Source organism: Phalaenopsis equestris, unplaced genomic scaffold (genome assembly GCF_001263595.1).
Source record: "Phalaenopsis equestris unplaced genomic scaffold, ASM126359v1 Scaffold000378, whole genome shotgun sequence".
Taxonomy (NCBI): domain Eukaryota; kingdom Viridiplantae; phylum Streptophyta; class Magnoliopsida; order Asparagales; family Orchidaceae; genus Phalaenopsis; species Phalaenopsis equestris.
Window position 1 is genome coordinate 273,647 of NW_018164820.1, and position 14,227 is coordinate 287,873.

General features: G+C 36.4%; 1 protein-coding gene across 10 annotated transcripts in view; it reads left to right on the forward strand.

Moving 5' to 3' along the window:
• LOC110026548 (shewanella-like protein phosphatase 1) overlaps positions 1-14,227 on the forward strand; it is a 72,962-nt gene that overhangs the window by 20,269 nt on the left and 38,466 nt on the right. For 7 of the 10 annotated variants that reach the window (XR_002294221.1, XR_002294220.1, XR_002294217.1 and 4 more), the window contains 2 exons: positions 68-168; positions 3,819-3,932. Coding sequence is in view for 1 of the 10 variants with exons in the window: in XM_020727523.1 (XP_020583182.1) it covers positions 68-168; positions 3,819-3,932 (215 nt within the window). In the remaining 9 variants the exon portion in view is untranslated. The other 3 variants (XR_002294225.1, XR_002294223.1, XR_002294224.1) reach the window with 3 other exon arrangements.

Consider the following 14,227-nt stretch of genomic DNA (forward strand, 5'->3'; position numbering starts at 1 on the left):
ATTTTTATTTTTTTATTCTTTTTTTTATATTTTATAACTTCTTATTCTGTAAAGATGTGATTATTAGTTGGTGATTTACATGGAGATTTGGCACAAACAAGATCTGCACTGGAAATGGCTGGGGTTTTATGCTCAGATGGTTCAGATACATGGATTGGTGGAGAAACGGTATGCATTTATTTTTATATTTTCTTGCCTTCTTATGTGTCGGGACATAGAAGCATTCCTAAGAAGAATTCTATCAGCATCTTAAGCAAATGGCTGATATAAATTATGATTTTGGACTATATGTTTTATTGCTTTTTTATTTTTTTGATTTTTGTACGAGCAGATAATTTAAAAATCAAGTTGGCTGTTTGGAAATAATGCCATGTTCATTAATGCAGAAGTTTTAAATGAAAACAGGATACTAGAGTGGTGATTGCGTAACTACGTTCTTCTCTCTAGTTGGTGGTGCCAAAATGTCAGGGAAAAAAAAGATATAACTAACCTTCTAACAGCCAAGGATCATAATCACAAATTGTCATAGCTATATGAAAAATTTTTAAATATTACCATCGAGATTCAATTATTATAGAAGCTTATTGGAACTAGAGTAATTTTCATTTTGTCCATTTTGATGATAAAACATGTGCAAATTCACTACTGTGACTACAAATGCTTATCAGTTAAGTGTGATGATCACTTTTTATTTTTTTTGTGTTTTTTTTTGTACTATTTTGGGTATCATAAAAAAAAAAGAGTGCTAATGTTGTAAATTAAAGATATTTGGTATGTATTACCTATCTTTGATGTTTATTAAAAGCTTTGTAGTCTATTTTGATGATTTAGATTATGAATTATTTGGTATTAATGATTATGATGGATTTATCAAATGATTATAAAAAGAAAAAAGTGTATGTTCTATGACAAACTAGGCGCATATATTTTTTCTACCTGCTCAATCTTGTTTTCTAAGAGACAATGAGTGTTTGAGAGAAATGTCTGGTTTGATTGCCCACCTCAGCCACATCTCACGTTTGATCAAGAAGGATCAATTTAAGGCTCGGTACTTATAATAAATTTTGAGGTATCATACTAATTACTTTGGAAGAGCAATGCGAAGTTATTTTTTCTTTCAAGTGGGAGCTTTTAACTGACACATGAGCATTGGAGAATAAGCAAAAATTTAGAACAAAGTAATAACGTAACAATAGGACAAAGTTTGGCATGCTTATCATTGATGGATTGAGTATTGCAATATTTCAATAAACCTGATTGACGAAAGGTTTCACACAGCGGCATTTTCAAACATATTCATTAAGTTGTATATTTGAAGTTTGAACTCTAAGTGAGATTATTATGTGTGGAGTCAAAATTTTATTAATTATCTTGAATAAGTTTTGGTCATTATTTTTCAACATTGATGGTTCCCAACTCATGATTCATTCACGCTTAATTTTTAAATTTGATTGCTTACCTAACTCAAGAATAATTCATGTTTAAGAATTATATCCAGAGATTGTTACATTATATTGATGAACCACAACACAACAAGCAACTAAGGGAGTAGAGAGAGAAAGAGAGTGGCGTTTCATTCAAGAAAGAAAAAAATGTTTTTCCTGTTTAATTGCATAGGGAGTTTTTTGGATTTTTCAAGAATAAAGAGGAATTATTGGTATTTTTGTTTCTAGCAAGAGAAGATGCCCTTGGTCATAATAATAAATAGTTTTCATTTGGCTCCTACACTAGAGAGAGAAAGAGAGAAATTAAAGTAACAACATCTTCCTTCTTCATATCTAATCCTTATCTTAATGCTGCATTCTCTTTTAATTAGACAATGTTGTATCTTTGTTTAAATCTTCCATTTTTTATGAAGTGATTCTTCATGTTCCTCTTTGAAAGCTTTAATGGGTTGTTTGATCTCTATGCCCATGGATATATGCTTACTCAGGCTGAAACAGGGACATTTTGGTCTTCTCTCTTGCAGTGCTTGATATCTTCTGCAATTATATGTGGTTTATCAAATTTGTCTTTTGGTTGAGGGCACTATCTTTCGTAACACTCCCTCCACCATGAAAGGTCAGCCAATCCCTTCCACTCCTTTGAACTTTCATGTAGAAATCCAAGAGTTACTCTGCGTAGTCTATATATAGTGAGTCTTTTGTCATGTATTCACCTGACCTTAAAATGAAATAAATTTGAGCACGTTCCTCTTTATTCTTTTCTGCTTCTCAGAGAGGACTTCTTTAGTGATGGCGTGCAATCCTTGGAGAGCACAATCCTCTTTGATCTTTCTACATTTCCTCTACAATTCTTTTATCTATCTCACCTCTGTGGTAGCATAATAAATGAATGCAATAATTTGAAGCACAACTAGTGAACTATAAAGTATGGACAATTCTGAAAAGCACTAGGGAGTGCTTGGAATACAGATATGATTGTGTTTAAAAAATAATGGATACTTCATGAGAACTACTTGGGATCATTTTAGATGGATTTGGAAAGTGTTCATTCCTCTCTTAACCATGTTAGATCCAAATAATCTAATTATTGAATTTTTATTTTCATAAAAACCATCCTTCCAAACTTTCGTTGTGAACTTTCTGTGCAGTTTCCATCAAATGACACAGCGAGAGGCTATTTGGGATTATAATCGGAGATTCATGGACTGTATTGGATACATTAGATAGGCTGAGACTAAAATGACCACAATAAATAGTCCATGGTCCTTCTTGACCTTTTTATTCTCTCATTTTCTCTCTTGCACACAATTTTTTTCTTCTCCCAATGCACATTTTTTTTCCTTTTAACAGGTTACTTTGTCTTCTTTATCAGAGTGTCCGCCAAAGAGTTTTCTCCTCGTGGTACTCTGTATATCGTCACATTTGTAATTCGTTCAATAAGCATCATTGTCTATTGGTAAGACTGACTGAGTCTTGGCTTGAAAATCATGTACGTGCCAGCTATCTGATTTCTTCTTAGTTGAGAATCTCCATAAATCTTGATATGGAATAAGCAACAGAATTCTTAATTTTATTTCTATCAACATACTTTAATGAAAACTCTAAATTTTTCTGTAAGCATACATCTTTTTGACATGAAAATAATCACGTGTCCTAGATTCCAATCTAATAAGTTATGTCCCTGTATTTATTTTATTTAGTGTTTTACCATATCCATTATCAATTGCTAGCAGTTGTGATTGATTAACGAACTTTGAACTTCTACATATTTATAATTGAGAGATCTAGAATGATGTACTCAGTTAAAAGTAATAACTACAACTTTTATTGGTGGTGGTTCTTCATGGTTTTCACTCTACTGAGAAAATTTTATTTGCAGAATATTTGAAAAGTTAACTTGGGGGAATTCCCTCATTTAACTACATTGTCTTTTGCAATTTATGAAAGGAAAATTTCATGATTTGAAGGCAGAATATTATTAGAAAAATGTCTGAGCGTAATGTTTTATTTTTTTCTTTTTTACGTCTTTATTCAAACCAGGAATTTTGTTTTTACAGGCATGACTCGAATGCATTAGTGTTTAGGTATCACCGACTTAAATGCCTTGCGAAGGTACTCCTTGTTTATGAAAAGAATCTGTTAAGGCTTATGATTGAAAATTTAAAAAGCTTTTTAATATCAGCTGCCAAATTTCTTTTATATGAAAAACCTCTTGCGTCCATCGTCGTTTTAACTGTTTTTCAGATATGGACATGTTCACAATTCCAGTGAACCGTATACTGTATATTCACTGTTCTACCATAATGCAAATGTTTATGGCAAGTCCAAATTAAAGACCACGTGGTGTTAATTTTTCTATTTTCACATGTTCAGGTGGTGGTTCAACTTGGAGACATACTTGATCGGGGTGAAGATGAAATAGCAATTTTATCCTTACTTCGCTCACTAGATATTCAGGCAAAATCTAGCGGTGGCGCGGTTTTTCAGGTTTAATTTATTTTTAGATACTAATATTTTTTTGAGTAAAAAATATTTTTTTTCCTTAAATCTGTTTCATTTTTTTGGCAGACAGCATTGTAGAACTTAGCCAAAACATTTATGACAAACAGACCTCAAATCTACATGCTTTTTCATAAAAATTAAGGCAAACACAATATTTTTTCAATAAATCAAACAACTCAACAAGAAATCAAACAACTCAACAAGAATGTAAAGATAAACACCTACAATTTGAGAGGTAGGTGATCTATCCCAATTCACACAATTTGAGAGGTAGGAAATCTCTCCCAAACTCTAAACCTAAGAATCACAACTCAATTTCCTGCATAACCCTAATCCTAGTCATAACAAATCTATTTATACTCAATAATAATAATAATACTCCTCCTCAAAAGAAAACCTTGTCCTCAAGGTGGGAAAAAATGAGAGTTTTCCTCCTCCCCACTATTGTCTCTATTTTTTCATTCTCTGTCTCCTCGTCATGCACTATGAGAACTGATAATTTTCGATCCTTGCAATAGCTTTCTGGGATAAACTTCTCATCACACCAAAAACATAATCTTTTATCTCACTTCTTCTGAATCTCTGTCTCTATAAGACGCGTAGTGTTGCTCCCGATCCTAGCCCATTATTCATGTCCCGTGCAGCCTCCCTCTAGATTTTCACTGTTTGAGCATTTGGTTTTATCGTGATGTAGTTGTGTGTTGCTCCCCCTGACCTTCTTCATTTGATTCTTATCCTCCACCATCTAAGCTAGCCCATCGTCTCTCTCAATGTTTAAGGTCTCAATAGTCAGAGTGATGCCTATATGTTGGGTTTTAGGTCTGTTATGAAAATTTCCTCCAATCCTGGTTTAGAAATTTTGCTCAGCCGTCCCGACAATAGCTCAAATCTCTCCCTATATTTCATGACAGCCCCTCCCGAGTCAAGACATAGAATTGCTTGTGTAGGTCCCCTTTTCTGAATTGCTTGGAAATGTTTCAAAAAACAATCCTTGAATTCCTCTCACGGATAGATTGGGTATCTAGCCTACCTCCACTGAAATCAGGCTACATCCACTGAAATCAGGCTAAAGCTTTCCATTTCAAACATAACCCTGCCGCCATGAGTTTCTTTGCCCAATCTAGCCCATTTACCGCGAAGTATCGCTTTGCCAGATACACCCATCCATGTGTCTCTTCCCCCTCCAAAATCAACATCTTCAACTTCCTAATTCTAACATCTCCACCCTATGTCGGCCAAAATTTTGGAAATCATTTATATTTAATTTAATATATATATATATATATATATATATATATGTGTGTGTGTGTGTGTGTGTGTGTGTGTGTGTGTGTGTGTGTGTGAGATTTTGATTTTGAAAATAATATTTCAATTTTTGAAATCAATAAGACCAATATGATCTCATATATTTGGCAGTCTAAGTAATCGAGCCTAACACCGCGAATAATAGATTATCCAGAGAGATAAATATACTAGTCGAGAGTGGGCTCAATTATATAAACTACACAACTTATGATATCCGTTTTATCTGTGAAACATTTTATGTATGACCGACAAGTTCTCCTACCTAATATAAAGATTAGATAGGGTTTATTTTACATGGGTTCTTAGTTCTCTATAGAGGCAAGCCTCTGCAGTTAATTACATCTTAAATGATCGGAATCACTTACGAAAACTCTTGATTAAGATTAATAGTTCTGTCTTCAAGAATTCAATGTTTAGGCTTTTACGGTTAAACATAAGAAAATTAAAAAGGAATGACTCAAAATATAAACAATTATTGTAGGAGTCAAAAATAGTGAAAGGTAGGAGATGTCACGGATCTGAGAAAAACCTCGACTTCTTAACTATCCTAATGTTTGGTTTTAAGACTTTGAAATGATATTATTTAATGTTTCAATTCTGCAATTTATTTTAAAATTTAGGGCTTATATTTGCATGATGTCGGATCGTGCCAATAGCCTAGGAAGATAGGAGGATTTACGTCGTATGAAACGACAATTTCGGAATCCTAAAAAGAATTTGGGCTTATATTGCACAACATAGTTGTGCAAAAACCTAAAAGACAAGATGAAGATTTATAACGCGCTAAGCAGACTACCTCGAAATCATATGAGTTATGTTATTTAATTCTAAGGTTTGGCTGATATAGACTTATTTTGCTGTTGTAGATCGTCATACTCCATCCGCTACATCTTCGTCGTGCTGCCCACGAAGTCTTGCTCCATGTTTCATGTACTAGCAGTTTCAAGTTTAGTGTTTTATAGTGATCCACCCTAGATAAACCGATTATTGTTCTCTATCCTGAAGGTCTTGCAATTAATTTAAAGCATGCATGAACAAGATATGTCATACGGAAGTCCAGTAAAAAATGGTAAAGTGCAGTAAGTATAAAATAAACCTGTGCACCTGACGTGTATGTTGCTAGTGCAAATGGGGTTAGTATCGCAGGTAAAAGTAAACGAGTGTAATAGAGAATTTAGCAGGTAGGGCAAACATGCATTTATATATAAAAGAATAAATGACAACGCATCCATGAAAAACTCGAAGAAAATTGAAAGTGACTCACGAAAACTGAAGGTGACTCATAAAAACTTGGATAAACCCGTAAGAATTCGGTTGGGATAGACTCAAATTAATTATTCCCGAAGGACTCTGAAGGCAATCAGTGGTCATTCACGTACATAAAGCCCGACATTCAACTAGAAATTTTCAACAAGACAATCTTAAGAGGGCAATTTTTAACCCAGTATATGTAACTGACAAGTGGATATTTAAATTTTATTATTCAAAGTTTACAGTTTGTCATGTATTTAAAAGTAAAATTTCATTTAACAGCCAAAAGTATTTGTTTCGTAAGAGATGTATTTTTATTTTTTTATCTTCATTTGTTTTGAAAATACCGTTCACAGGTCAATCACATTGTCGGGCTAGAATCACCAGCAACCTAAGAATGCAAGAGGTCCTCACTAGTCTAGTGTCGGTGAGTAATATTGTCATTCTACATTCTCACCAGGTCCTTGGGTAAGGTCCCGATGACGTAGGATGCAATATTATTCTGCTCTAATATCAGATACCTTTGTCATCACAATCCTTAAATCTCAAACCGTACATCAATTATTATCTTATGGGTCCGTTTGGGGCAGCTTGTGCGTTTCAGGATAAGCAGGCGGTCCGCGGGCCGGCCGCAGGGGTCGGCCCGCGGCCTGCGTTTAGTGTAAAAACCCAAACGCAGTTTCTGATAAGCTGGCGAAAAGCGCGAACCAAACGGTATGGCGGCATTTTGAAAACGCCGCCCGCACTTATAAGCTGCCCCAAACGGAGCCTTAGAGCTTTGCTTAATGGTTCATATATAGCTTAAGCTATATATGTGCACTTATGCTAAGATATAAACACATATCTAACTCATTAAACAAAGAAAAGAAAAGCGAACCAGAGGGGAAAGAGAAGAGGCTGATTCATCTCCAAAAGTTGGCAAGAACAAAAGGGGAGAACAATAAATGCATAGGCCTAAAATGGTGTTTATATCTTCTTAAAATAATCAATAAAACTGCCCAAAACATCTCATAGCAAACCTCCAAAATTAGCTTTTGAAAAGCCCAAAACAGTGTATAAAAAACCTCCAAAAATCAGCACTTAAAGTGCCCAAATCGGTTTATAAAAAACTTTCAAAAATCAACACTTAAAGTGTCTAAATCAATCTATAAAAGCCTCCAAAAATTAGCACTTAAAGTGTTCAAATCAGTGTATGAAAAACCTTCAAAAATCAGCACTTAAAGTGCCTAAATTAGTGTATAAAATACCTCCAAAAATTAGCACTTAAAGTGCCCAAATCAGTGTATAAAAAAAAGGCATCCATATTATTCAGTAATAGGAATATAATTTTAGGATCATTATTAGGTAATATTTCAACTTTGTTAAAAGAGGTACTCACTGAATACCTTTTATTAAAGCTTTAGATGAAACTGAATGAAGACAATGTCATTTTACTACCAACCCTCTGCAGATCAATTTAGGACAAACTGATCTAGTTAAAAGTCAAAAATGGCCAGCATACGCTTAGCAAGTTGATTTAATGCTCCACAGATTTTCAATACAATGCCTATAGAAGATTTTAAAGGATTGAGTCACATGACTGGATCAAATGCTGATAGGAGATCAGTCTAAAGCAAGCTCTTGGATTATCATCATTACTAGCCTTATCCCAACATTCCAAAATACAACATTTAAACCTCTTCCCAATGTTGCAAGGAAGCACCAAATAGTTTTTATGTAAGGGCAGCAGAGAGAAGGGAAGGAGAGGGGAAGCTCACCACAACGAGGAGGATTCAATTACTCACAGGTAAAGGGACAGCAAGGCAAGCCTCCCAAAAACCCACATAACGCATGCAAACAGCTCAGCTAACAACCTCAAAACCGCAGCCAAATAGACTTCCCAAATGATCCCAAAAAGTTGCAAAAACTGCAGCCAAATAGATTTCCCAAATGATCCTAAAAAGTTACAAAATCTGCAGCCAAATAGACCACTAGGAATACCAAAACCACATGCAAAACTAGCCTTCCAATAATAATAATAATTAAAAAAAACGTATGCAAAGAGGTCAGCCAACAACCGCAAAGGCTGCAGCCGAATAGACTACAGGTAATGGGTAAGAGGAAGAGCCAACCGCAAAGGAAAAATCCAAAACAAAGGCTTAACAATAATGGCTCGAAGAAAGCAAAGGGGAGGCCCAAAATCCTCTACGAATTATCATGATAGAAATATAAATAAGCAAAAAAACACATTTCTTTCCAAGTCAGTAAAAATTAGGAGCAAAGGAAGGCTCCAAATATTTCCTTTTCACACATACCAAAGCTCATCCAAAAAAAGTATTCTTAACACATGTTTCAGCAAATCAGCGAAGTGAAGAACGGGTAAGGAGCAAGAATGGCTCGAAGATATTATCTCAAGCATGCCATCGTAAAACTCTAGGTGCACTTCAGCGTGGTTCAGCAAAAACAGTGAAGTACGGAACTATTAAGGAGCGAGGAAGGCTCCAAAATACTCTCCTAATCGTGCCAACATAAACCTCCAAGTGCACTTAAACATAGCTCAGCAAAACAGTGAAATAAATAGCATATAGCTTGCCATAAAGCTCTAAAACCACAATTCTAAGCATGCTACACTGAAATTTCAAGTATATCCATCATGTTTTAATTAAAAGACAGCAAAGTAGAGAGTGAGTAGGTAGTCACAAGAACTTTAAAACCTTCCTTTAAGCATGCAAATATGTAATTCCAAATACTTCTAACATACTTTAGTCAGAAACAACCAAGTAGAGCATAAGTGGCCACAAGCTCCAAAATTACTACTCTATGCATGCTAAATCGAAATTCCAGATTGCTTCTAATTAGTTTTTAACAAGAACAGTGAGATAAGAAGAATATAAATTACCACAAAAAAATTTCAGAACATTTTTTTTCCTCTTTATTTTTTTTTGCGGCAAAAAAAAAAGGAAAAGAGAAGAAGAAGGTTAAGAAGAGGGCACCTTGCTTTTCTTGTTCAATGGAAACAAAGAAAAAAATCAAACACCAAGCACACTAGAGCAAAACCAGTCGGGAAGAAAACCTCCCAAAATTTTGGCAGCACCTCACTTTTGCATCAATTTCTCAACCACATCAACCTTCCCCCAAGTGGGGCATTTATAGGCAAAGAAGGAAGGATGAGCCATACCTACCGTGATGAAGTGGCCGAATGAGGTAACGAGAGAGGAGAAATGCATTTAGGGAGGGAGATAATGCAACCTCGAGAGGATGAGGGGTCGACTAGCTAGCGCTTCGCGAATGTAGGTAAGGTCGGCTGGGCTGTTCACGAAGAAGAGGAGGGGTCGCCTGCTAGGGTTCAGGTGAGAGGACTCGGCTGAAGGAGAGGAAGAGAGAATCGGGTTCGGTCACGTGCTAGGGTTCACGAAATGGAAGAGGGGAACTGGCCGAATGGAGAAGAGCTGGGGATGGAGAGGCGTTAGTGTGGGTTTAAAATAGGGATTTTTGTTATTTTTTATTATTTTGTTTTTTTATTATATTATTTTTATTTAAATATATTATTTCGCGTGCAATTTATTTGTGCTCAGAATCATAACAACGTGGATGTCTCCATAGGTAAAATCGACGTTTGGGATGCGCCTACGCAATTGGTTTTGTCATTCAGGATCATTCAAACAACTTCGTCGACAATCGGGTCAAAATGAGTCAAATTCGATTTTCTTTAAATTTTGGGTTTGTGATCGATCGTTTCAAAAATTTATTTTGAGTTTCGATTAATTATGAAACACATAAAGGCGTAGGTAATGTGAATTGTGGTATTTAAACGTATCGACTGCCTGAATTGCGATATTTGTGGGCGCGAATGTAAGAAAGTCGTAATGAGCTTCCTGAGGCTTTTAAACCCTATTAATAATTGAAGAAGATATTTGTATTTCTTGATTCTTATTAGTACAAAGATGGGTGGTATTTATAAAAATATTCTAAGATTCAGAATAGGAAAAACATTAAATTGAGAGCAGAAATTAAGTCTAAACATCAGCCTATGGAATCAATGATAATTACACCATATCAAGGCAATTAATGCCCTTGAATTATGACAATTAATGGTCTTGAATTATTTCCAGTTTAACACCCCCTCTCAAGCTCATGATGGTATGGTGGATGTCATCTTGAGTTTGCTCAGTAGATCTTGAAATCGCGTGGGAGGATGAGTTTTGGTGAAGATATCAGCTGCTTGGTTAGCAGATGAGACAGAAATAAACAATATGGTGTATTAAGTAACATGGTGACGAGTAAAGTGACAATCAATTTCAATGTGTTTAGTACGCTCATGAAAAACGGCATTGTGAGATATATGTATAACACTTCTATTATCACAATGAAGCATAATAGCAGAATGTTGGGGACACCCATATCAGATAACAGCCAGCGTAGCCAAAGTAATTCAGATGTGGCGTCAGCTAGAGCACGATACTCAGATTCAGTGCTGGAACGAGCAACGACTGTTTGCTTGTTGCTACGCCAGGAAATAAAAGAATCTCCTAAGGAGAAGCAATAACCAGTGGTAAAACGTCGATCTGTCGGGTCACCAGCCCAATCAGCATCAAAGTAGTCGGATAACACCAACGATGAGTGAGCAGAAAAATGTAGACAATGAAAAAGAGTGCCTTTAATATATCTAAGTATCCGAAGAACATCAGAAAAATGTGATGATCGTGAGGCAGACATAAACTGGTTGACTAAGTGAACAACATATGAGATATCAGGACGGGTAACAGTGAGATAGATAAGACTTCCCATAAGTTGTCGATATAGAGTAGGATCATCAAGAGGAGTTCCATCGAGGGGAGTAAGTTTGCAATTGAGTTCCAGGGGGGTTGATATAGTTTTACTATCAGTAATGCCCGCTCGAGACAGTAGATCAGATGCATACTTAGCTTGAGAAATGTAATAACCTTTAGAATTCTGAGAAACTTCAAGTCCCAAAAAATAACTGAGATTGTCAAGGTCCTTCATTTCAAAGCATTGATTGAGAAAATGTTGTACTTCAGAGATATCATATATGTCATCACCTGTTATTATCATATCATCAACATAAAGTAGCAGAAGTACAATACCATGGTCAGTTCGTCGAACGAACAGTACTGAATCATGTGGATTGGAGATAAAACCAAGTTGAGCAAGAGTAGAGCTAAATTTGGCAAACCAGACTAGAAGAGCTTGTTTCAATCCATACAAGGCTCTTAGGAGCTTGCAGACTTTATGGGGAGCATGATAACCAGGATGAGGATGCATATACACTTCTTCAGACAAATCCCCATGGAGGAAAGCATTTTTTACATCCATTTGATGAAGCTTCCATTTGTGAACTGCAGCAATAGCTAATAGACTGCGGACTGATGTTAGTCAAGCAACCGGAGCAAATGTTTCTTCATAATCTATCCCATATTCTTGGGTGTAACCTTTGGCTACTAGGCGAGCTTTGTAGCGAGTCTTGATTTTAAAAATCCATTTACAACCAATAGGCGACTTATGAGGAGGAAGATCGACTAAGTCCCAAGTATGAGTTTTCTCCAAGGCCTGAAGTTCTTCCATCATAGCTTGCTGCGAAAGAGGGTCAGTACTTGCCTCATGATAAGAGTGCGGCTCATGAAGGGTTGCAATAGCAGAGTAACAATGGAAATCAGTAAGTGATCGAGGAGTTTCTCTTACCCGGGTAAAACGACGAAGAGTGGTGTCAAGGGTAGGTGGAGGTGTAGGTGCAGGATCAGCAGCTGGAGCAGTGTTAGTAGGAGCAGGTGTGGAAGTTCTAGTATTGAGCATGTCAGAATTCACTGTGTCAGGGTTTGGAAATAACTCTGGCAATAACTTGATTGAGGAGTCAGTGCGAAACATGGAGTCAATATTGACAGGGTGGTGAAATCTGAAAAGGGATGAGAACATGATATTTTTGCCAGAAAGTAACATGTCGTGATATGCGAAGTTTATTTGCAATAGGATCCCAACAACGATACCCTTTGTGTTCAATTCCATAACCAAGGAAACAACATAAACGCACACGTGGTTCTAATTTTGTATGTTCATGGGGTTGTAAAACAACAAAGGAGGTACATCCAAATGGTTTAAGTAGGGAATAGTCAGGAGGCTTTCCAAACAATTTTTCCAAAGGGGATAAATTTTGGAGAACTAAGGTGGGGACTCAATTAATGTTGTATACTGCATTAAGAGCTGCTTCACCCCAAAATTTTTCTGGACAAGAGGCAGAGAGAAGAAGGGCACGAACATAATCAAGAATATGCGATGTTTTCGTTCAGCTCGTCTGTTTTGTTGGGAAGTGTGAGGACAAGAGCGTTGAACTAAGGTACCTTGTTGACTGAGAAATTGAAGTAAAGAAGAATCTCGATATTCCATAGTGTTGTCCGTTCGAAGAATTTTAATAGTAGAAGAGAATTGAGTTTTGATCATGTTAGCAAACGAAGCGTAGATTTTTGGTAATTCAGATCGATTTTTCAAAAAATAAATACATGTAAAGCGAGAATAATCATCAATAAATAAAACAAAATAACGAAAACCATTTATAGAAGGAATAGGGGCAGGACCCCAGATGTCCGAATGAATTAAGCCAAAAGGACTCTCTGAAATTGAATTACTATGATTAAACGACAACGCTGGTTGCTTTGCTAGTTGACAATGTAAACAATTAAATGACTCAAATTTTGTAGTTCCTAACAAACCACGTGAAATTAAAGGTTGAATTTTACTGGCTGAGGCATGACCAAGACAAAGATGTCATTGATGAATAGAAGAGTTGCTAGTGGTAGCAGCGGACGGAAATTTTTGGGGAAGATGCAGAGAGACAAGCTCAAATAATCGACCAACCCTGCGACCCGTCCCAAGAATCTGTCCCGTTTGTGGATCTTGTACCTGATAACATGAAGGAGAAAAATTCACAGGTAGTCCTTGTTCACATAACTGACCAACAGAGATAAGGTTGAGGGACAAGTTAGGGATACAATAGGTTTCAGGAAGACTAAGATCGGAGGTAGATGCATGACCAATGTGAGTGATATTCATTTTGCCGCCATTAGCAGTGTGGATTGGTGGCAAGAAGAAAATTGGTGATTTGGTGGATAATAATTTTACATCATTAGTCATATGGTTACAACAGACAGAGTCAATAAGCCAATGGGGATTACCCGGAGTGGAAGACATGGTCGTAGATGAATTGGAAGAGATAACCTGTTTGAATAGTTCTTCTATATCACTCATAGTGATAAGCAGTAGGCCTGCCAGTGGTAGCAGCAGAGATAGAAGTAACACTAGGCTTCGAGACGGTCTTGGGTTTAGTGACCCCACCTTCTGGTCGTGGAGGGCGAGTCGGGCAATTCTCAAGAATATGTCCATGAGTATGAAAATATCTACATTCGACAGTCGGACAATTAACAAAACCATGACCAGTTTGTTTGTTATCCTTACATATGTTGGTGCCAGATTTCTGATATGAGGGACGGGTAGTTGCGAGTGCAATTTCAGAATTTGAGTTCTTGTCAAGATTGAGGCGAGTTTCTTCGAAAATGATTTTTTGTACCGCCATATCCAATGTGGGAAGAGGATGACAGTGCAGAAGAGAGGCTCGAACTGCTTCATATTCAGGTCAGAGAGCCATGAGAACTTGAATAAGATGAAGGTGATCTTCACTTACTTTTGCCTGGGATAGTTGATTCCAAATCGGTTGAACTTGAGCAAGAAAATCATTC